Source organism: Epinephelus lanceolatus, chromosome 11 (genome assembly GCF_041903045.1).
Source record: "Epinephelus lanceolatus isolate andai-2023 chromosome 11, ASM4190304v1, whole genome shotgun sequence".
In the NCBI taxonomy this organism is placed as follows: domain Eukaryota; kingdom Metazoa; phylum Chordata; class Actinopteri; order Perciformes; family Serranidae; genus Epinephelus; species Epinephelus lanceolatus.
Genome location: NC_135744.1, coordinates 10,914,352 through 10,938,386, shown reverse-complemented (window position 1 = coordinate 10,938,386; position 24,035 = coordinate 10,914,352). Strand labels below are relative to the sequence as shown.

The 24,035-nt window shown below is 41.4% G+C and overlaps 1 protein-coding gene across 13 annotated transcripts in view; it reads right to left on the bottom strand.

The window, feature by feature from the left end:
- LOC117267257 (RNA-binding protein Musashi homolog 2) overlaps positions 1–24,035 on the bottom strand; it is a 311,435-nt gene that overhangs the window by 64,759 nt on the left and 222,641 nt on the right. For all 13 annotated transcript variants that reach the window (XM_033643047.2, XM_033643054.2, XM_033643040.2 and 10 more), the window contains 2 exons: positions 18,238–18,320; positions 4,072–4,186 (listed from right to left, as the gene is read on the bottom strand). In XM_033643047.2, the coding sequence (XP_033498938.1) occupies positions 4,072–4,186; positions 18,238–18,320 (198 nt within the window). The remainder of the gene's footprint in view (positions 1–4,071; positions 4,187–18,237; positions 18,321–24,035) is intronic.

The following is a 24,035-nucleotide window of genomic DNA, read 5'->3' as shown; positions in this document are numbered from 1 at the left end:
AAATCCATTTGGTCGGGTCGCACATACAAATTATATGCATAGGAAATGTGAACGACAGACACACAGACAGACAGATGGACGGATAGGTAGATAGTGAGACAGATAAATAGGTAGACAGAGAGACAGTGGGTGGGTGGGGAGGAAGGGAGGGGAGAGGAGAGAGTGCAATAGTGTTAAATAAAAAGGGCCACAGGCATGGGCTGGATGGTAATGAAGAGGGGTGGGCCAGCAGCTGAGGTCCCTGTAGATGAGATCTCTCCCTGACATGTGTGTCCCCTTCATTACCCATTAAGGGGGGCACAGTGATGAATCCTTAATATGACATTACACCAATTTTCCTCTTCATTTAGCCTGCTAATGTGCTGGTCTGCTCCTATATGCCCAGGGGCTGCCTGTACCAGACTCGACCAGAAATAGACCACAGTGGCCACTGGTGGCACACCTTGAAGCAGCCTAATTAGGGGCAGCGCCCACCTAATGGGGCTATCTAGACGAGAGTTTGCATAAGTTGGTTTTTTTTAGAGGGTAGAAATTGATGACTGAATGGCGGGCGTGTCTGACACCTCGTCTGAACCCCACACAAACGTTATGTCTTACATTTTTTTGGTTTTATTTGCATCCTAGTCAAAAATTTGTCTTATCAGTTAAAAAAACCAAGATATTTATATCTGATTTTGTGCCTGATGGGCCTTGTCAACATGATTTAAAATTAAAATGTCATACAAAGTATATGTGTGTATATACATATATATATATATATATATATATATATATATATATATATATATATATATATATATGTGTGTGTGTGTGTGTGTGTGTGTGTGTATGGGGTCACGTTAACCGTTTTTTTTACAACAGTGACCGGAAAATCTGAAGGCCGTCGGTCATTTTGACCGGTTGGAATTACCACCCCTGCCCACTTGGCGGCAGAGTGCACAGTACTGCAGAGAAAAAGTCATTCATCTGCTTCATGTAGCGTTGTTGACATAACACCCTGGACACACCGGACGCGGAACCGAAGCACGGCGCCCAGCAGTGGAGGCAGTTTTCAGTCAGCACCCATGTTAACCTATCTGACTGTCCACACAGGCCGCTGAGCAGAGCGGAGCGCCCGTGGAGTAGAGGCAGCGCTTCAGTTCGGCGTTTGGTCTATTTTTCACGGGAGCCGCGGGTGCTTCTGTCAAGCTGGATCGAGTGGATCGTACCAAACAGGAAGTCGGACACAGAAAAGACGAGAGAATCTGGCCAATTTTCAAAATAAAATAACAACCGCACGCACTGGGGAACGTGAGGAGAAAATACCGTGTTTATAATTTAAAATGACACAACAGTGCATAACCGAACACATTTTTCAATACCCTAATCACTTCATTACAATTTTAATTTTGTGTCACCGAGCCTACAGGCATAACTACATAACGCCCTGGACACACCGGACGCGTTAGTGACGCGTTAGTGCCGTCCGGTGTGTCCAGGGCGAAGCCTAATGGCACGGGTGTGTGGATGTCTGTTCATCTTTTTGTTCATGTCCTTATTAATGCACACTTTATAACTTGCTTGTTGGATTTATTAAAAACGAATGAATGAAAACTAAATGTCTTTAAATATCTTTATTATCATTTAAAAACAAAAATTAAAATGACCGGTAAAAATAGATTATGACCGGATTTTTATGACCCTGTCGGTCAAAATGACCGGCGACGAAAAAGTCTAGCGCAATGTCTATATATATATATATATACAGTACAGGCCAAAAGTTTGGACACACCTTCTCATTCAATGCGGTTTCTTTATTTTCATGACTATTTACATTGTAGATTCTCACTGAAGGCATCAAAACTATGAATGAACACGTGGAGTTATGTACTTAACAAAAAAAGGTGAAATAACTGAAAACATGTTTTATATTCTAGTTTCTTCAAAATAGCCACCCTTTGCTCTGATTACTGCTTTGCACACTCTTGGCATTCTCTCCATGAGCTTCAAGAGGTAGTCACCTGAAATGGTTTCCACTTCACAGGTGTGCCTTATCAGGGTTAATTAGTGGAATTTCTTGCTTTATCAATGGGGTTGGGACCATCAGTTGTGTTGTGCAGAAGTCAGGTTAATACACAGCCGACAGCCCTATTGGACAACTGTTAAAATTCATATTATGGCAAGAACCAATCAGCTAACTAAAGAAAAACCAGTGGCCATCATTACTTTAAGAAATGAAGGTCAGTCAGTCCGGAAAATTGCAAAAACTTTAAATGTGTCCCCAAGTGGAGTCGAAAAAACCATCAAGCGCTACGATGAAACTGGCACACATGAGGACCGACCCAGGAAAGGAAGACCAAGAGTCACCTCTGCTTCTGAGGATAAGTTCATCCGAGTCACCAGCCTCAGAAATCGCAAGTTAACAGCAGCTCAGATCAGAGACCAGATGAATGCCACACAGAGTTCTAGCAGCAGACCCATCTCTAGAACAACTGTTAAGAGAAGACTGCGCCAATCAGGCCTTCATGGTCAAATAGCTGCTAGGAAACCACTGCTAAGGAGAGGCAACAAGCAGAAGAGATTTGTTTGGGCCAAGAAACACAAGGAATGGACATTAGACCAGTGGAAATCTGTGCTTTGGTCTGATGAGTCCAAATTTGAGATCTTTGGTTCCAACCGCCGTGTCTTTGTGAGACGCAGAAAAGGTGAACGGATGGATTCCACATGCCTGGTTCCCACTGTGAAGCATGGAGGAGGAGGTGTGATGGTGTGGGGGTGTTTTGCTGGTGACACTGTTGGGGATTTATTCAAAATTGAAGGCACACTGAACCAGCATGGCTACCACAGCATCCTGCAGCAACATGCCATCCCATCCGGTTTGCGTTTAGTTGGATGATCATTTATTTTTCAACAGGACAATGACCCCAAACACACCTCCAGGCTGTGTAAGGGCTATTTGACCAAGAAGGAGAGTGATGGAGTGCTGCGGCAGATGACCTGGCCTCCACAGTCACCGGACCTGAACCCAATCGAGATGGTTTGGGGTGAGCTGGACCGCAGAGTGAAGGCAAAGGGGCCAACAAGTGCTAAACACCTCTGGGAACTCCTTCAAGACTGTTGGAAAACCATTTCAGGTGACTACCTCTTGAAGCTCATGGAGAGAATGCCAAGAGTGTGCAAAGCAGTAATCAGAGCAAAGGGTGGCTATTTTGAAGAAACTAGAATATAAAACATGTTTTCAGTTATTTCACCTTTTTTTGTTAAGTACATAACTCCACATGTGTTCATTCATAGTTTTGATGCCTTCAGTGAGAATCTACAATGTAAATAGTCATGAAAATAAAGAAACCGCATTGAATGAGAAGGTGTGTCCAAACTTTTGGCCTGTACTGTATATATATATATATATATATATATATATATATATATATGTAGACAACACATTCTCACTCCCAAATCGTCAAATATGGCAGCTTTGTCGGTGGCCCTACGCTTTAAACTATGACGCTCTAGGTACCCCTCTAGCATCAGTTTTGGATGTGTCCCTTTTCTGTATCAATCTGTGCTTGTTACATGCTACAGTGTCTTTCAAAATAAACTTCCATCTTCACACAAAACAAAGGTTTGCCACCAAAACTACTTTAGGCAACAAAACTACTTGGTTAGGTTTAAAAAACACAATCATGGTTTGGGTTGAAACAACTACATTTGTTACTGAATGACTGTGTCATGTGATGTAGGCCAGTAACTTTGTTACGTGGCTAAAAAAAAACTCAAGTTGACTTGGTTTCACACATGACATGAACACGGATCTCCTGGCTGAAAGTTTATAGTGTGTTTGACCCTTCAAACCCTTCCCGCCCTTTTTGAACTTTCTCTTTCTTTCTACTATGTCTACTTGCTGCGGACAGAATACACTGGAGTTAGCTGAAAGCCCAAAAGACTTTTCTGTCTGTAACAGAAGTCAAGGGTCACTGACCAGGCTGCCATATTTAACACCATGGGAGAATGGGTTGATATAGATCGCTTGTTTGGGTATTTGCATATGTGCGTGTGTGTGTTATTGTGTAAGTGGATGTGTGTGTGACTCACTCAGCATGCCCATCCCCAGCATGAAGGCATCCATGGTGTAGGGCAGACCCCTGGCTCGCCCTCGTGTACCTGGTGGGAACATCACCTCCTTGGGCTGGGCTTTCTTACATTCTACCTATGTAGACAGACAAACACACACACACACACATATTCACATGCGCGCACACACACACACACACGCACGCACACACACACACACACACACACACACACACACACACACACACAGAGGCAAAGCATTAGACTGTGTAGGTACACAACCAGACAGATCTGACAGGGCTGTCTCAGCTCTTTAAGGTGGTTTTCTATTTGACTTGCACAGCGCTAGATGTTTTCCATAGAGAAAAACAAGACTGAGTCAATCTGAGCACCTCACATTTTAGAGGAAGGTCTCTAAGGAAAACTTACAATCATGCTCCTCCTGCATTAAAGCAAAGGTTATTGCTCCAGTGAGCATGTGCCCAATGCCTCAGGGAAATACAAGCTTAATACTTTCCAAGTGTTTCTGAGACATCAAGGTAGGAGAAGCTCTGTTCTGCAATGCCATTACCGCAGTCCCACTGTGTGGCAGTATGTCGTTTCTTTGTGAAAGGCAGCTCTTTGTTTAATCCAAACAGAATAATCTCAAAAGCAATAATCTCCCTTGACAAAATCTCTATTTTTCATTTAACTTGAGTTTTGCCAGGGCACTGTGTTTAAAATCTCAAGTTTGTTTTGTTTTTTTAAAAGTGTTTGAAAACTGAATATTTTTTTGTGTTCAGTGGTTTTATTTGTGCACTGTGAATCTGTGTGTCTGCTGGGCTGAAGTCCCCAGTGCCCCACAGTCCAATTCCACCCGCAGCACCCACCTCTCTCCTGCATTTCTTTCTCTCACTCCAGCTCTCACACATACAGGTTTGCTCATTTCCCATCTTGCAAGACTGACATCTCCTCCTCCTACATAACACATATCAAATGAGGGATGTGACAGGGACAGATGAGGAGAAGGAGGAAGATGAGAGTCCTATTTACCACGTATCTATCCTATCTCGATGAATTATAGAGAAGCACGATCGGCTGACAAGGGGTGGCATGGTCTTGTGTCTGTTGGTTGTTCTTTGGTAGGCTGAGTCTGTTCACCATGCTGCACAATCTATTTGCTCCACTGCCTGCTTGGCATCAGCCTGTCCATCTGTTTGTCTGTTTGCCTCCTGGCTCTCGGCTGCTTCTCCCTACTGCCTCCACTTAAGCAGGGCTTTCTCGGCTGCTGCGATTCACATGTCATCCTGGCCTGCTGCACAAGACAGGCTACTGCGCCAGTGCTGTGTACACCTCAACCAAGGTACAGCCCCGGCATCCATACAAATAGGCTCACAACTCTGACAGGCCAGCAGTGCACATTACTATTCACACACATTCACACATGCACAATAGCACACACAACGTGCCATTGCAAGTTGAAATAAAACTTCACGTCTGTACAAAGTTGCTGTGCTAAATGAATAGTATAACAAGCTCTGTATATCCAGCAGAGAGCTAGAAATGTAAAGAGGGAACACTAATGAAAAAGGTTTCTATCACAGAGGGAAAGTTGCTGCGTTGCAGAGCTGTGATTTGTTGCTGTTAGCAGCCCTTTCATTTGAAGCAGACCAACTAAAGTACACAGTTCCCTCAGCCACTTTGTAGCTGTCACAGCTACTCTGCCCTCCTTGCTTGCCTGGAATGGTTTGACATTGTGCTGAAGAGAGCACAGGCGCTCTTATCGTCAGGGAATGACCCCCGGCGTGGAAGCAGGAACTGGGTGGGACAAATGGATCGGTTAGAAATCTCAGTACACTGCTGAGATTTTCACATGTTCACATAGCTGGGTGACAAATACAGTCTAGTTAAGAGACAGTGTCTGCTCAGCGTCCTCCAGCAGCCACAGCCACATCCAACGAGTTGGACGCTCAGGTGGCCTGCTGGGAGTAAGACAGGCCCGGGTGTGAGTCATGCCTACATGCTCTCAGATGCCGATCTTTGATATTCAGAGAGAGGGCTCCTTGTCATGGATTTAAAAAACCAGCCAGGAGCCAGGAACTGTGGTGGTGTGAGTGTGTGGGTGTTCACCTGCTTCAAACACACAGGAGTGTGTGAGGGAGGGAGGCAGGAGCTTTCAAGAGTGAACTAAGTCAAAGAGAGGAGAACAGAGAGGACAGCAAGACAATTCTGAGCCTGACTGTGAAGCATTGCAAAGGTTCAGCAGACGAGAATGCACAGAGGTTTACTGACTAAACCTTTTGCTGCACGAACTGAAAGAAAACATTACAGTTATTAACATTAAATGTATTAATTTCTGTGTTACTTGTGCAGGACTCAATGTTATAAAGGCAGCACAATGTTGTGTTGGGAAAAGTATCATGATCCACCATTTAGATGGGGTGAACGGAGGTATTAGAGCATCTTTCTGCCCTGTAGAGAAATGAGGCACCCCCTTTAACCTGCGTTGCCTTCACTGCCAGGAAAGGTACATTGTTTTGTGTGAAAATAGGAGCTCTGAGAGCCTCACACACACACACACACACACACACACACACACTGTTTGCAAGACAGCTGACTGTTGAAGTGAATTCCTGCCACAGTGTTGACAAGGTATATTTACCTCAACCTGCGTGTTCCCTACACATATCGAGAGGTTTCTGCTGCACTGACATACTGCAGTTGATAGCTTATCTTTGAGATATGTGTCACTCTGTAACCAACGATAAAGTCAGTGAGGAAGGAAAACATAAGCCAAACAGTGGAGCCTATACACTCTCAAAAAGTTAAATCTTTTCAGTAACTTATTTGAAATACTGTTTGCAGCATGGCTAAATTACTCCACCTGGGAACTCTTTACTGTATTCGTTTGAGCGATTGGAGCACTCATTCAGACTCCATCACGGCACATACGGCTGTTCAAAAAAGTAGGCCTTGGATCTCGTCCAAGCAACCTGCAGCCCAGTTTGTCAGCAGTAAAAAGTAATCCAAGGCAACAACAGGAAATGACCCCTAAATGCTGTGTGCTATAAGGAGACAGATGTTGACATATAGCAGCCTGTGGATACTCATGCTTGGAATCTCTGGCATGATAAGATAAAACAGGCCAGTTGCCTGAAGAAAATGTTGACATTGTACGTTTTGGTAAACAACGGATAGGTTACATTTGCATACGCAGGATATCAGCGTTTCTAAAATTATGTATATGAGCGCATTCTGTCATCGAGAGGTGGAGGGAATGTAGGATAGTGTGTCATCTAAGTGAGATGGCTGCCAAGCTGTAGACCACTGTTCGAGACCAACAAACAATACCACCCGTGGTTTTGGCGACCATTTGTGATGCTCCCCAGCAGTGTTTGTGATTTTGAACCTGGGTGTTTTTTACAGACACATAGCAGTGTTTCCCGACGGCATTTGAGCCATGCAACCTGGGCATTTTTCGCTGACACTTTACGAGATTTCCTGGTGGCATTTGAGCCACTGACCCTGGGTGTTTTTCACAAACCCCTCCCTGCTTTCCCAGTGGCTTTTGTGCCACCCTATGTGCGTGTTTTAAGCCAAAACCTGATCTTTTCCTAACCATAACCGAGTCGTTTTTGTGCTTAAACCTAACCACACCTTTACCACAGAGAATCATAGCGTTTCAACATATCTAAATTAAAGTTAAAAGTTTAGATTACAAGTTTAGTTGTATGCCCTTGATTTATAACTTCAATTTAATTTGTGCATTTCAGAGCGCTAGGACAAAAATGTTAAATGGCTAAACAAATTAAAAAGATGTAAATTTACTCTAAATCGCATACCTTGCTCGACTTATTTCCAGCCCGTTACTGGTTAAGCTTTCAAATTCAAGGTGAAACAAATAAACAATAAAACAAATCAGTGTCAAATTCCGTATAAACTTCATCATAAAAACACAAACATTTCTGTGCCATTGCAGAATATTTCATTTTGTTCCACCACTGGCTTGTTCTGGTTATGAAATCAGGACTTTTTGAAGTTATTATTCCTTCAGAAATAACTCTATCTACCAATAACAGAGCTTGATATTGAAATTATGAGGTGCACATGCTGTATGCACACAAACATACGGCAATATACAAAGACCTCACAAGATCACACGATTGTGTAGTAAACCAGCTGACTGATGAAGAAAAAAAACAAACAACTGCCTCTGTTTTCATGTACAGACCCTGTGATTCAAAGCAGGGAAACACTCTGGTTATGACCTTTTCAATACATCTCCTATACATATTAACCTTGTAGGTATAACAGGAAGGTGTGGGCGGGATGGACTGGCAATGGCTGTCCTTCAGGGACGAGTGTTGTGGGTGTGGTGTGTGTGTGTGTGTGTGTGTGTGTGTAGAGGGGGAGGTGAACAGCTACTATTAGCTTCACTACTGAATGGATTCCATCAGTAGACTGGCAGACTGAAGAAAGGAAACAGTGTGATTCATTTACTCCAGCGCCCACTCCCAGCTGAACAGTCAAAACACATAGACTGCATAGTTAGGAAATGTCACGGCTCTGAATTCACAATATCAGGCATGGTGGTGTGGATTATTCACTTAAAGAAAAGTCCCCTCACAACCATTTAACAACTGGTTGAGTTAAAGTACTGACTGACGGATAACTATGTTAAAATAATGTGTTTTTTGAAGCTAAATTCTTTGGCACTTTTTATGCGAACAAAAAGGTCTTACAGAAGAGCAGGAGACATGCACTCTAAAACGCTAAGAATGGCAGGTGCGTGCATGCATGCTTGACAGGATGATGTGGAGGGATTCAGCTGCAGTGCATTTAGTCATAGTTTTGTGAGTGTTTGGACTTGAACTACTGAATCTACTGAGCAGAAATGGGATTTTGCTGCAGGAGCCCTTTGAGAAGTTTCTACACACAATTTGATACTTTCCTCTCCTTTGAAAACTTGTCACTGAAGGAATCCATTGTAATTCCTGTGATTTCCAGATTACCAGGGGCCATATTCACAAAGGATCTTATCTTATCACAAGAAGTCCTCCTAAATGGTGCCGAAAGCTCCTAACTAAGAGTTTCCTTTTAAGAGTAGCTCTTTTACTAAGTAACTGAGCGAACTCTCCAGCTGCCACTTGCTATTAATGACATCATGTTTCATAGATGAACTTACTCATTATGTCTACAGTAATTGGTTGGTAGGCAGGCAGGCAGACATTTACATTTTAGATGTTTCACAAACTGTCATGGATTTTATACATGAAACAAATAAAATATTGATGTGATATTCAATCTTTCACAATGCTGTCCAACATATAGCACCAATTAAATCCAGCTATGGCCACAAAAACAGCTCTATTTAGTTGTAGTACACTTATTTACTTACAAGTACTTCCTGCAATGCAAACTGATTTTATCTGGAGCCACAGTAGCGCAAAGTTGTGCAAACTATACCCTGTGTTACTGGACTGTTTTGACTTGTTGGTGGGCAGATTGGATTTTTTTTCCGCCAAAACAAAGTATGCTTTTAAAGGTCCAGTGTGTATGTTTTAGTGGCATCTAGTGGTGAAGTTGCAGACTGCAACCAAATGAAACCTTTCCTGTGTGCCAGGCATGTAGGAGAACTATGGTGGCTGACACAAAAAAGTAAAAATGCAAAAATGCAAAAATAGGAATGGCCATTTCTAGAGCCAGTGTTTGGTTTGTCTGTTCTGGGCTAATGTAGAAACAAGTGATTCCATGGAGGAGGCCCTGCTCCAAATATAGATATAAACAGCTCATTCAAAGGTAACGAAAACACTGTAATTAGTTTCATGTGGCTTTACAATACTGAAAACATAGTTATAAATATTGTATTTAATATCTCCCAGTATATCCCCCTAAATCCTACACACTGGACCTTTAAAAGTTTTTTGTCATTGTATGATTAAAAAATTTTGTGAGCTGCATTTCCCGCAGCAACTGACTGATTAAAAGCAGTCCTCTGGCCTACCTCTAATATCTCTCACACTTAAGAGCTAAAATACTTTGTGAATTATTCACAGAATATTAACCCTGAACCTCTGTTCTCGCTTATAGTCCAGCTACAGATATTTCAAGCCTCTTGCAGATTAATAACTGGTACTCAAAGAATAAATTTCGGTTCAAGTGTCACTTTAAGACCCCTGTGAACCAGACAAAAAAAAATTGTAAGTCATCTATTTTATAAAATAGGGTATTTACGGCAGACCTTCCATTCTGAAATGCTTGAATCCATGGTCAATAAAAGAACAGGGACAACTGAGTCATGGTTAATGTATTATAATGGTAAGGAGTTTTGGGTAAAGCAAAATGATGCCTTCAATGGCTAGCAATCTCACAGGAGTCATTACGATAGCTTTGCATGGTTATGTAAAAGCTACAGAATATGAGGTCATTTTAAGGACCTGGTGCTCCCTGTGGTGCCAAAACTGTTTGGTTGACATGTTTCTATATTCCAAGATGATATTGTCCCCACACACACACTGAGAGACACATTCAAAAGTAATGCCATGATCATCAAGCTGACGTCAAATGGCTTCCATCACCTCCTCAATCAGCAGATCTGAACATCATGTGTCTTTTATGGGACGTCATGTAGTGCAGAGTGCGAAGTGGATTTCCACCTCCTTCATCCCTCAAAGCTTTCCTTCTTCAATGAAGGATAAACATCCAATTACTTACAGTCCAGAACCTGGAAGGCAGCACTCCATGAGGGAATAAAACTCCTCCGAAGGGTGGTCCTACTTCCTTATTAGGCACTTGATGTTCAAACACTGTTAAAGATTTAACTTAAAAAAAATATTTTCAAAGACATTTTAACACCCAGAGACTTCAGTTTCTCTCTGCAGAAATCTCCTTAAAATAGTGATAGCTAGTTTATTCTTTGGCTAAAACCAATTGTGTCCCATAGGGGTTTATACAACATAAGACCTAGGTGAACACCACACACACACACACACACACACACACACACACACACACACATGCTTGACTTCATAGCCTCTGGTTTGAGAGCTTTAAACTTTAATGTTCATCTGCAGTGCAACTGATTGTTTTGTAGGTTTGACACACAAAAGCAGAACTGGTACAGCTGGCACTCACAAACCCAGACGGTGGGCCTGATTTAAAGTAATTAGGTCTGGTTAGCTGATCACACACAACCCACTGCTTGGAGACAGCGCTTACAGGCTACAAGCTACTAATATTATCAACCCTTTATCACAGCTAAACGTATATTATCTACCATCTCATAAACATAAAATTGGCTCTTTGGCAGCATTATGTTTGACCTATTCAAGGAAATCATTTCCCTATGTATCAAACAGTACCTTCACCCAGTTTAACAATCAGGCTTGCCCTGATAACTGGAGGTGACTAAATGCTTTTACCATATACTTTGTTTAAAATACTTTTTTTTCTTTTTTTTTTTACATAAGCCAGAGGTCTCTTTAGTTTGTATGATTGCTAAACCTTGACACTTATTGCTTTTTTTCCCACCAACAACATGACTGTCATGCAGCTGGTGGAAATTTCATAACACCAAAATCAGGAGCTTCACACTCATGGTGTTAAAGTAATAAAAATAGCTGCTTGTGTCAATGTCCATATAAAAGACAACTCCAAATATGCTGACTTCCCTGAGGATTTGACAATTATAGGGACTGGATCGGGCAGCACTGTGATGCAGTGGTTGGCACTGTCGCCTCTCAGAAAGACGGTTCTGGGTTTGAACCCACCAGCCAGCTGGGGCCCTTCTGTATGGAGTTTGTATGTTCTCCCAGTGTTAGCGTGAGTTTTCTCCAGCTTCTTCCAAAAGTCCAAAGACGTAGGATAGGGTAACTGGTGACTTAAAAGTGGGCATATAAAGTTGTCAGTCTCTGTGTCAGCCCCTGTGATAGTCTTGCATAGCCAGACCCATCTCCACAGCACTGTGTCAGCGCTAGAGAAAGGAATCACAGATAATTTTTCTGTTATAGGGGAACAAAGGCTCTGGTTTGTTTTTGTTTCTTTAAACCAATCACAGTCGTCTAAGGCAGCATTAAGCCCAGGACACAGTGATGATGCTCTTACAAAATAGTGTTGGGGTGAACTTGTTTTGGTGGAACATTTGCACCTGGGGAGGCGAACACTGTCATTAAAATGGCCCTGTGTAATAAAACACCACAAAAGCAGTTGTATGTTGCAAAACAGTTGTATGTCTTTGTAATATCAAAGATGCTTGTGTGGGTGGAACGGATTGGCACACTGGTGAAGTCACTGTAACTGGTGCATGCCGCTGCCATAGTTAAAAGATGTAGTAAATTTATTCAGACTGACGGATCAACATTGAGCAAGAGAGTCCTGCAAAATGGAGCCTGGGCTTTTCGGAAGGGGCGCTCAGAAGTTGTTGTATGCGTTGTAGATCTTTACAACAATTATTCTAAAGTACAAAAAATGCATGCCTTTTTGCATGATCAAAATCTTTTTCAAAACGTGCCATTTTCAGCGTGTAAGTTGTTAGCTTGGAGGTCGTGTTTGTTGTCTAGCTGAAGGAAGGGAGAATGTCATCCAAAATCCAGGGTGTATCCCACTTCTCACCCTATGTAAGCTGGGATAGGCTACAGCCTATCTATTTGGGCTGTGGCAAATGTAGACTGCAGTTGTTTTTTACCTGAATATACTAACTAGTGACTACAGCCTCAGTATCTTTGGTACAGTATTTGTGAGTCCTTGGGTAAGTTCATTAGTGCCTGAGTGGAACTCAGAAAATATCTGCAACATTTCACTGTTCTGAAAGGAGAGCTAGAAGAGTCTAAGCAGACTATAATACAGTAGTTTCAACACTTAACAAAATGAGTTTAGAATTTGTCTCAAAAAGAAATGAGATCATGCAAAAAACCCCACCTATAATTAAAAAGAGAAGAAATTTTTCATTTTCTACAGTAGCCTTCTTTATCCTGTTGGTTGTCACTCACCTGTGTAATCTGAGAATAACTGCACGTAAAGAAACTATAGGAGTCAGTATATCAGGTTTTTAAAATGTCTTTTCTTTTTCCTTTTATTATCTAATCATATCCTTGCAAGAGAGCATTAATTAACTGTTAAATTAAAGACTTAATTATGAATCCTGTTCTGTGTCTTTTTTATTTTACATATAGAAGTTACCCTGTATGCAGGAAGACGGTTAAGAAAAGTTCTATGGAAAATGACAGAAATGAAAGGAACTCACTATATAGTGCTGTTGTAAAGAAAAATGCTGCACGCATAATAATATTACATGATGCTATTTTCTTTCTTAAATCTGCTTATATCAATACACTGTGCAGAGTATATGTGTATCTATACAGGCTGATGTATGAATGCCTATCTGTATTAGTATTTCCTCAGCGGCTCAGAGAGTCGGAGCTTATTCTGCTCCTCAGCGCAGTAATTGGTTGGTCATGTCAGGAAGACACAGTGAGAAATTGACGACTAACAGAAAATTCCTCCCTCCTGTTGTGTTCGTTCGCTACTGTTGAATATTAAAAATGACACATTAAAGAACATTACCTTGAAGCACTTGACTAAAACCAATGTGAGTCCATTTTAATGGCACACTGCTCGCTCATCAGAGCCAATACTTGATAGGTATTATTATGAATTAGCTGCGCATGCATAACGGCAGGGTGGGGAGTGATAGAGGGACTCCTGTCTCAGGAAATGGAATTCGCGACCTTTCCTTAGTTGTATTAAGGTGGCTGTCTTACTACATTATCATATAGACATTCATATACGTGGAAACCAGGGGGTGTGATAAAGGGACAAACATCTTATGCTTATTGATTTTTACTCCAAAATATTTTCTGGGTTTAACACAAGCATAGCTGTAGCTGAAGAATGGTTCCACAATTACGTGGACCCTGCAGCATAATCCATACTTTTATCCCAATCCTGCATTTGCTAAAACATCTGCAGAGGTGAGTGCAACTTGTGGGGCAGGTTAAGAGCTTCTTGCTAAGCAGCACCCTATTTTTAATTATAAATGAGGCCGAACTCACAGTGACAGAGAGGAATTGCTCCTGAGAGTGAGGCCTCGGTGGCACATGAACACAGGGTGATTGACCAAGTCACTTAAAGGTCCAGTCACTCACATCTGAGTGGGCACCGACCCACTACACTGCCAGAGCCCTTGAGAGATCGGGCAAGAAGAAGGTGGGGTGCCCTGTACATCCACAACCCTCCCAAGTGGGGTGGAATTTCTGTCCGCATCAATTATTCAAGAACCATCTTAGATAACACTCGCGGGGAGGATGGATGAGGTCTATTTCTGTATGGTACTTCATAAGGATGAAGACAGGAGGCATTTTTTATTTTGTGTGCTGGTACTTCAGACACCGGATAACCAGTACTCTCCTCTGTGCGACTGAGGTAAAACCTGAAGTGCCTTTGAAAAATGCTTTTAACACACCACATTCTTCCCTCTTTGCCGACATTCCAAGACGTCAGCGCTTTGTAGAAGAGGGACACGCGGATTTCCTGCATCCAAGGAAATTTAATGTACAGTAGGTGTTGCCAAGAGGGACCCTTATAGGTGACAAAAGCCTCAGAAAACTGGCCCTCGCCCTGTCCTTTCACACTGTACCCCCTCAATAATCCTCATATTTTCTGCTAAGGGACTCCCAGATGGGTCACATGGTTTCCATATGTGTCGTTTTCTTTTATGAGCAACTACACACAGGCTAGGAATGCTCTTTTTGCAGTCATCTAGCTTTTCCTGTATTTTCTAAAAACACTGTGTGAAGTACATGTCACAATGCATGTGGTCATAAGTGCAAGAGACTTGAAGCTTCTGGCCAAAAGGAGCTCCTTCAGTAGCAAGGGTTTACTAAATATTGATAACAATAACAGTAACTGTCATGACTGTGTGTATACTGACTGTGAGGTGATGCATCAGAGACAGCTTTGATGTTGCTGGCAAGATACAAGCGCAGAGGGTAAAAAAAATATAAATAACCTACAATTTCTTAACTCTTTCTATAAATTCCTTTCCATAAACGTCTCTGTTATAATACTAACTGCAGTTGCAGTGCATGAATGGGTGGCAGAAAGAGAATGAATGGAAGGCAAGTGGTGTTATTTATCTTAAATAATGTCTCAAGGCAGAAACCCCCGACAAAGTGCTTCTTTTAAAAAAAGTACTTTAACAGGAATTAATGTTACTGTATCTCTATGCAAAGCGGTACACATAAGCAACTTAACAGGTGCTGGTGCTGCAGGTTTGGAGCATACATGCTTCTCATGAAGGAAACAGCTTAATACATTCCCACATGCTTATCAACACAACTTTATAAATGTTCCAATAATGCAGAAAAGTAATTCAAAAAAACCTTCTAAGCGACATCTCCTTCTCTGGATTGAAGTGTACTCGCGGTGGATGGAAATGCCAAAGATTCTCTGGGCTATATAATAACATCATTGTGACACATGAAGGTTCCACCTGAGCGGATGTTTTTAGCAACTGGACCAGCAGTGGATGCTCTGTGCACACTCACAACTCACAGCTGAACTTGTACATGCAGACGCCAGGTGCTTATTTCTCAGGTAAAAACAGTACATATATATAATATAATAAAGTATGCTGTCAGGACACTAGGGAAGCCTTTTGTATGTTATGCTTCTAGATAACAGGTAAGTGCTGATTAATGCCGTTAAAAAGACAACAATTATTAGCTATGTTTTAAGTGCTAGATGGATCCTGCATACTTTCTCTCATCTAATCTATATTCTCTAACAAGGCCTGTGAGTTGCACACAATTATTAGCAATGTTTGATCTTTTGTGTTTGACTACTGAAAATTTTCCTTATTCCTTCCTTATCCGTATTTCCTTCAGAATTCTGATCATTTGCTTGTGTCTTTTTAATTCCTGTTTCAAATACCGTGTTTAATGAATGTTGTGCTGTAAAAATAGCCAATGTGTTTAAAGCAGCTACAAGGAGTTTTTAACTGGCTTCGAAATAATCTCAGTTTAATAGTGATGTCTCTATATGACCAACATAAGCAAACAAGACCATCAATGAGCAAAGTAGCTGTTGCTATATTATTACTTTTACTGCCTTTTCCTAGGTCCAATGCCCCGCCAAAATCTGACAAAACTATTCAAGGACCTATGCTTACATGAGCAGTATGTTAGCCAGTTAAAAGGCAGCAGGAGAAGACTTTTATTTGGGGAATTTTATTGTTGTTAGTAATTGTTGTAGGGTTGCTCAATTGCCCAGGGCAAGTAAAATGCCACGTCCAGCCAGTAAAGTAGTGGTTAAACACAAACACATCGTATTTTTTTTTTTTTTTTGGAGCTGATGATAGAAGTAGCTAAGGAGTAAGCCATCTCGCTTACTTCTTGTATCTGTTGAGAGCTGCACATGTGCAGTACCAACTGGGCAATCTCAAGGAAATGGCAGCAGGTAAGGACAAAGTTTATGAGGTGAAGCGTGGGCATTTCAATTACGCCGGTATCAAGAGTTTAGCTGGGTGGCGTTAAAGATGTGGGTTTGCCGCAAGTCTGAGAGCAAGGTGGAAAAATGGGGTTGTTTTTTTAACAGATAAATAAATTACTTAATAATTTACTTAAAAATGAATATACATTTTTTTCAACACTCCTATCCAAAACAAAAGCACACACTAGCCAGATAAAGGACAAGGGGTCGGGGGGGGTGGAGGGGCTGCTGTTTGAAACAGTACCACCTTTGTCCACAGGGGCGGCTAAAATCAGCATAAAATGAAAGTTGTAGTTGCTTCAAAGCGGGGGGCAGGGGGGCATTTTATGAATCAATAACGATTACTACATCATTTAACAAACTCTCTGTTAAGCAAATTTGCATCCCTAATTAGCACTTGTGTTTACAATCCAATTATTATCTAATTATACTTCTTACAAATGGGCTGTGAGTTGGACTTAAATGAGGCTCATTTTTCTGCATGGTAAAAGTTGGAGAGGGACACGGAAAATTACAACCTTGATGAAGAAATGCACTCCAGACGTTTGATATCAGATTTGTTGGTAACAAACGTTTTATTAGCTATTTTTGTACCATAACAAATTGTGCAGAAATAGGTTGTAAATAGTGTTTGAAAAGAAGGACTGACAGCACTGGCATCCATTGTTTTGCCTTGTGTGCATAAATAGACCCTCTGGCATGTGCATTCATGCTTCATGTTGATGTGTGATATTCGTGTGTTCACAGAGCGCTGTGCCTACATGTCAAAGGATCTGAGACATTTTGATTGTGACTGAATATCTTTCATACGGTTATTTCTGTCACACTCTGGCTTTTTTCGCCGTTGCAGTCCTGAGCATCGTCTGTGATGCAGAGCAGAGACGCAGAGGGATGTATACTGGGGTCATGTGTGACCTGGGCTGGTCCCTGGTGAACATGGTTCTACTACGCTGGTCCTGTCAGTCAGATAGCCAGTCAGTCAGTTTCAGGAAGAGGCTGGGAGAGAGTGAAGACACACACTGAGAGAGAAGGGGGCCCCGACTGAACGGCAGTAAGACAAGTATTCCCTCCAGTCAATCACTATCCACAAAGCCGCTCAAATGATGCAGGTTCTCTCAAGAGGCCTGCAGGGCGGAACTGGGTGAAGGAGGACCTAATGTCACAGTCGCTACACTAAAGTCGGTTCCTGTCAATTATCATAAGGGACAAGATGACTTGGAAAACTGTGACTGAACTCTGTAGGGTGCTCAGAGATGACCATATTACTGGTGTAAATAAAACAAGCATCACTGGGACTCTGTGGAAGGTGTTAATCCCTGACTAATGAACTCTGCCTCTGCCAGTAGCTTCCCTGTTGCTTCCCTGGACATCTCCACCTGTGTGTGTGTGTGTGTGTGTGCGTGTGTGTGGTAGGGGATTCAGAAAGAGAGGGACAGGCTCCACTCTCCCGTCCCTCAGCCTGACAGGCAGAACTCAGCCACACAATTTCACGGTTTGTGGGCAGTACACACCACTGCTTTCCCATCCCTGAGACCCACAGACCCACAGAGTGTGTGTGTATGAGTGTGTGTTAGTCTGTGCATATGAACACACACACACACACACACACACACACACACACACACACACACCTCCTCCGCTATTAATACTAAGGGAAAGAAGAAATCAAATATTAATCCTTCAACACCCACCTGGAATTGAAAAAAAAATGAGTGGACTTACCATTTTGTTATTGATTTCATGAAAATGAATTTCACAGACTTTCTCTACGATGTCTTCACTCTCAAAAGTTATGAAACCAAATCCTATGCAGAGGGAGACAGAGGAGGGAGGGGGAGAGAAAGAGGGAGAGAATGGGTTAGCGGAGAGCCTTAACAAAACTTCAGGAACTAAAAGAAAAATGCACCACAGGATGGAATATTATCATGAGCCAGATCCAGAAACTATGCGAGTACATCTGTGGAGATTGGCTTGGGCATGGAAAAGAACAAGTGAACAAGACAGACATTGTCCTCTTTAAATCAGGAATATGATGAAATCTGCCACATTATTAAGGGCACTCGAGGACCTCTTCTACAAAGAGAAGATGGAAAAACAGCACAAAGCTCATTTAATGAGATTCAGGGAGCTAGGGCCCAGCATCTGAATTTCATTAAATGCATTTTGTGTTCTTTTTATTGAAATCTCACTGTATAACAAGCCCTCGTTTTTATGTTAATGCAGGCCTTAGAATGAATGCGTCGTTGACAGTGGGATTTTCATGCCATATTTATAGGATAAAAGCTTAACCCCTCTTTTAACACAAAGACAGAGAGACAAGATGGTTTCAGACTTTTGAACACAAGTGGATTGCAATGCTCTCCTCTGTGTTTTGATGGCGATGCACAAAGCAATCTAGCGTCTGTATAGCCGGGGTTGAAAGGAAAACTGATATTCTATCACTTCTGCAAAAGAGGAAACTGCACAAAAGAGAAACAGTTAGTGAATAAGGCAGCAAGTGGGACTGAAAGGAGATGAGTTTCTTTTCAAAAATGGCAAACACCCCGTGATGAAATAAAAATCACCTCGGATTGAGCTTAAACTGCCGTCACTGCAGACAACATCCCATCTGACTAACACACACTCAACAGACGTCACCGTCAATTTAATGTCAAGGAACATCAGAGGATAGAGTAAAAATAGTCACCCACTGAATGTGAAAAGGTAATGATACACTAATGGGAGACAACAGTTCAAATATTACCTGTTGACTGAGCTGAATGGTGAATATTGTCCTATTCATACAAGTCAAGACAAATTCATGTGTTCAGGCATCAGCTCACAGTCATCATCCACTTCACAGGACAAAACTCAAGGTCAAAGACTCGAGGGAGAGCTTTTCAGAGCCTGGTACGCTGCACATGTGCACATATTCACACACCATCACAGATTTTGTTGTGCTGTTTATACCAGGGCAGCAGCTAATGATCATTGTCACCATCAGTTCATCTGAAGATTATTTTTTCTTATTTAATCCATCAATTGTTTGGTCTATAAAATGCCAGAAAATAGCGGAAAATGCCCGTCACAGTTTCCTTCAGTCTAAGGTGACATGTTCAAATGTCTTGTTAGTCCAACCAAAGCAATTCAGTTTACAATTAGGTACAACAGTGAGAAGCAGAAAATATGAGACAAGGTGAAACCAAAGAATGTCTGCTGCATTTGCTTGAAAAAAAATATGGAGCAATCTTTCAAAATGATTATTTTTCTGTTTATGAACAAATCAATTTAACAACTAACTATCTCATATCTTCTATTTCTATCACGGGGTGGAAGAAGTATCCAGGTCTTTTACTTAAATAAAAGTAGCAGTAGTACAGTGTAAAACTACTATGTTACAAGTAAAAGTAAAAGTACAAAAGTATTAGAATCAAAATATACTTGAAGTATGAAAAGCTAAAGTATTTATTATGCAGAATGCCCCATTTTATATATATATATATATATATATATATATATATATATTACAAGACTGGGTTATGAGTATTGCTATATTAATGTGTAAACATCACTTTAAAGGTTCTGTGCATATGATTTAGTGGCATCTAGCGGTGAGGTTGTAGAAACTGAAACTTCTCCTGTGTGACAAATATGTAGAGAACTACAGTGGCCATCACAAAATCCTATCTAGAGCCGGTGTTTGAATTGTTCGTTCTGGGCTACTGTAGAAACAACATGGTAGACTCCGTGGAGAAGGACCCACTCTGTATGTAGATAAATACGGCTCATTCTAAGGTAGGGAAAACAAAACAATTCTTAGTTTAAGGTGATTATTAACTAATGAAAACATAGTTATGAATATTACATTCCATTCCTGCCAATATATCCCCCTAAATCCTACACACTGGGCATTTAATATTGCAGCTGGTGAAGGTAGATGTAATTTTAACTACTTTATGGATACTACTTTGTGAATGTACTTTGTGTCATTGTTGATTATGTAGGACTGTTTTATGGCAGTACTTTTTTTGGAATCTTTTGGAATCTATGTTAATAATATATCAAATGTCTTTTTACTTTTAAGGTATACTTTATTCACTGGGTAAGCCAATTCCTATTTGGTTAGTTTATATATTCACAGTTTACAACATTGATCATATCATACTGATGTCACAATGTAAAAATCACATATATCACTTACACCCAACCACGCATTTAATCTATATCACCCACCCCTTCTGTATGTGCTGATAAATATTAAGCACCTTCAGAGTCTTCATATTCACATACTGTAAGACAAGTGGCAAAATGAAGTGTACTATGATAGATTAGTATCCTAAGTGGCTTATTCTATAAATTCATCAGTTCATCCAGAAAGATTTCTTTATTACGAGCTACTGTCTACTAGCCATCCATAAACACTGCCATCTATAGTTTTGTCCTAGTGTCTGTGTCTGTCTGGTAGGGCTGTAAAAAAAATCTTTTTTTAACATTTGAAGCTTCCACTGAGGTTTTCCAATGAAGCTTTGAACGTCTGTTAGATTCCGTCACCCTAAAAAAAAAAAAAAAAAAAAAAAAAAAGAAATTCCTCAAAGAAAATCCTTAATTTCCAAGTGGTCCAAACAGTTAAATGAGTTAAGTTTTTTTTTTTTTTTATTACATCTACATTTGTTAATGAATAAGTATAATTTATGGTGCTCTTGGATTGCTGCTAGACCACCTTGTTAATACAGGTGTGTGCCTCTCTTTGTGTGCGGCAAGCAGGAGAGTTTTTGAACAGTTTTTTGATCGTAGTTAAAACTGTTGATTTTGAAAGGCTAAACACTAACAAATATGAATTTAAGCACAATACCTGGTTAAATAAAGACATGATGGGAACTGCGGAAATGATTCCATCTATCCTCTTTCAACACGTTTTTGACTTTTGAACTAACTATAACACTCTGGAGTTATGGGAAATGTTTGGATCACAAGAGCTGTAAACAATCCTAATTTATAAGTAGCTAATATTAGTGTAGCCTGATCTTTATCTGCAGCTGTGCAGAAATACCGGGATTCAACTAGATAAAGACATGTAAAAAAAGAGAGAAAAGTAAACCTACACAGGATTCGAATGTTGATTTTGAATGTCAAGATTAGGAATAAAGCTTCGAAGCTTCAAACTATTCGGTACAGCCCTAATCACTGTCAAATTTCTTTCCTGCTCCTCCTCCAGCTCCTCCTCCATAAATAACAAAAGATTCTCCCCAACCCCACTCCTGCTACAGTTACAAGCTAGAACATATCAAAACAGCATTGTCAAAAGATGGGTTGGAAACCTAATGTGTGAGCTGATTAAACACGGACAACAGGGAGACAGAATATCAATTTCCACTGAGACATCTCAACACCGAGCTGTGGCCACACACACACACACACACACACACACACACACGCGCGCGCGCGCACGCGTGTGAGAAGGGGGGAGACAAGGGACCGGTGATGACGACAGGCAGAACAGAGGAGGTGGCTGCACCCTTTTCTCCTGCTCACCCCACCTTCATGCCAGCGCAAGGAGCACTTTTGACAACCAACAAATCAACCGCCAGGAGTAATTTGTCACGGAGGAGTGTAGGTAGAGGGAGTGGAGTCTGGGGGGAACGAGGGCGGAGAGGGAAAGAGAAAAAGGTGTAGATGAAAAGAGAGGGGGGGTGGGGAGAAAGACAGAAAAAGTGACAAGGAAAGAGGTTAACACACATGGCCCCTGTCGCCACACTCCTTCCTCCTGCTACAGGCAGCTCCTCCATCAACTGACAGGACATTTTCCACTGCACCATTATACCCACTGGGGTCAGGGCCAAGCCTACCACAGCTACAACCAGCAGGGCCCTTCCACCCATGACTGGATCTGTTTAAATGAACAAAAAGACATTTTGCCGTAGTGTACACTACTATTGGAATGTGTCCTGGACACATACACACACAAAAAAACACAACAAACATCCCTATTTTTCTCTCTCATTGGCTCAGCACACGCCTTCTTGGTCAGTCCCCTGTGGACTGTCTGAACTTCTGGCCCCACCATTACGGTGCAGTCCTTTGCTCTACTATCCTATTTTACAGACCTTACAGACAATTACAGGCCACAAAATAGCACCAACAGAAGCATTCCTCTCTCTCCCATCCTCCTTCTGCAGGGTGTCAGCAGAGCGAGATTGTCCTCATGCATCCCGGCCCTTTTCTTCAAACTATCCACACATGGCAGGAGGCTGACCTCAACGAGACTATTAAAGACTGTCAGCACTGACAGACACAAGGAGAGAGGTGTCAACACGCTCACACTGAACAACCTTCCCACACACAGCTTAAACAATACCCTGTAAATGGAAACACATGGATTTTTTGGTAGCAAGGCTGATAATAGGTGTTGTGTGGCTACTGGCTGAGGCCTCTTGGCTGCACTTGCTCACACTTATTAGCCAGGACTGGGCTCGGCCTCATCTCATCGCTCCACAGAATCGGCAGGGAGCCTACTTTCACGGCCTTTTACCACCTTCATCATACTCGGTCTTTATTTCACACTCATTCCAGGTTTCTCTGCCTCTGTTGCTCAAACGCTTTCCACCCCCCCCTTTGCTCCCCCCCGGCCCAACCCAACCTGGAAAAAAAAGCTGATTCTGCCAGACGCAGATAATGGAGGAAGTTGCAAATTGATGCAGCAAAAATGACTTGAAAAGTGGCGTTGCAGCTTTAAATTAAGTTTTAAAATTAATAGGCTTCTTGTATGCATTAACCACCAATGTAAAGTGTTTAAATGCTTTCCTTTTGAAGGCCTTCACGTCCTCCACATCCACACCACAGATATTTTCTAAAATATGTACCTACACTAAACATTCTTTCCTTTCAGAGGTGTCTGTCATAAAATACAAGCTAGTAGAAGCAGAGCTGGCTGTAGGAGGGGTATTATTACCAGCAGTACTTTTAGTTATTGCTGTAAAGATCTTGTGAGAACATGAGGCAGAGTTAAGGGTGATATAAATTTACAGCTGCAGGTAGCAGGCATCCCCCAACTCCCTAATGACTGCAGCTAAGTACACTGCAATAAATAGATGAGAGCACATGTAAAACACATACGTATTATCTGTGATATACGAAGCATAGACCCGGAGCTTATTATCCACACTTTTCTAGGTCAATGTTGAGCATGAACTGAATTTACAGGGAGTTTTTTTTTTTTTTAAAGGAAATGTTACCCCAGCTATTTGATGCAAATAATCCTATGTGCTCTATTTTATGTCTGAAATGTAGAAATAACTGTCATCTTATGTGATTGTGCCCTAAACCTGTAACCATTAGACTGTCAGTCCAAAGCAAGATTAAGAAAATATGGTACTGAGACTAGAAAACAATTACAGACATATAGAATCACTTTGTATGCCGAACGCCTCACAATATTAAATAAATGGTTAGATGAGGAGCCCCCTGACGTTTTAGCATTGTATGAAAAACATATATCCAATTTGCCATTGAGAAAACCATCCTATGTGTTAAAAGGTGCACTT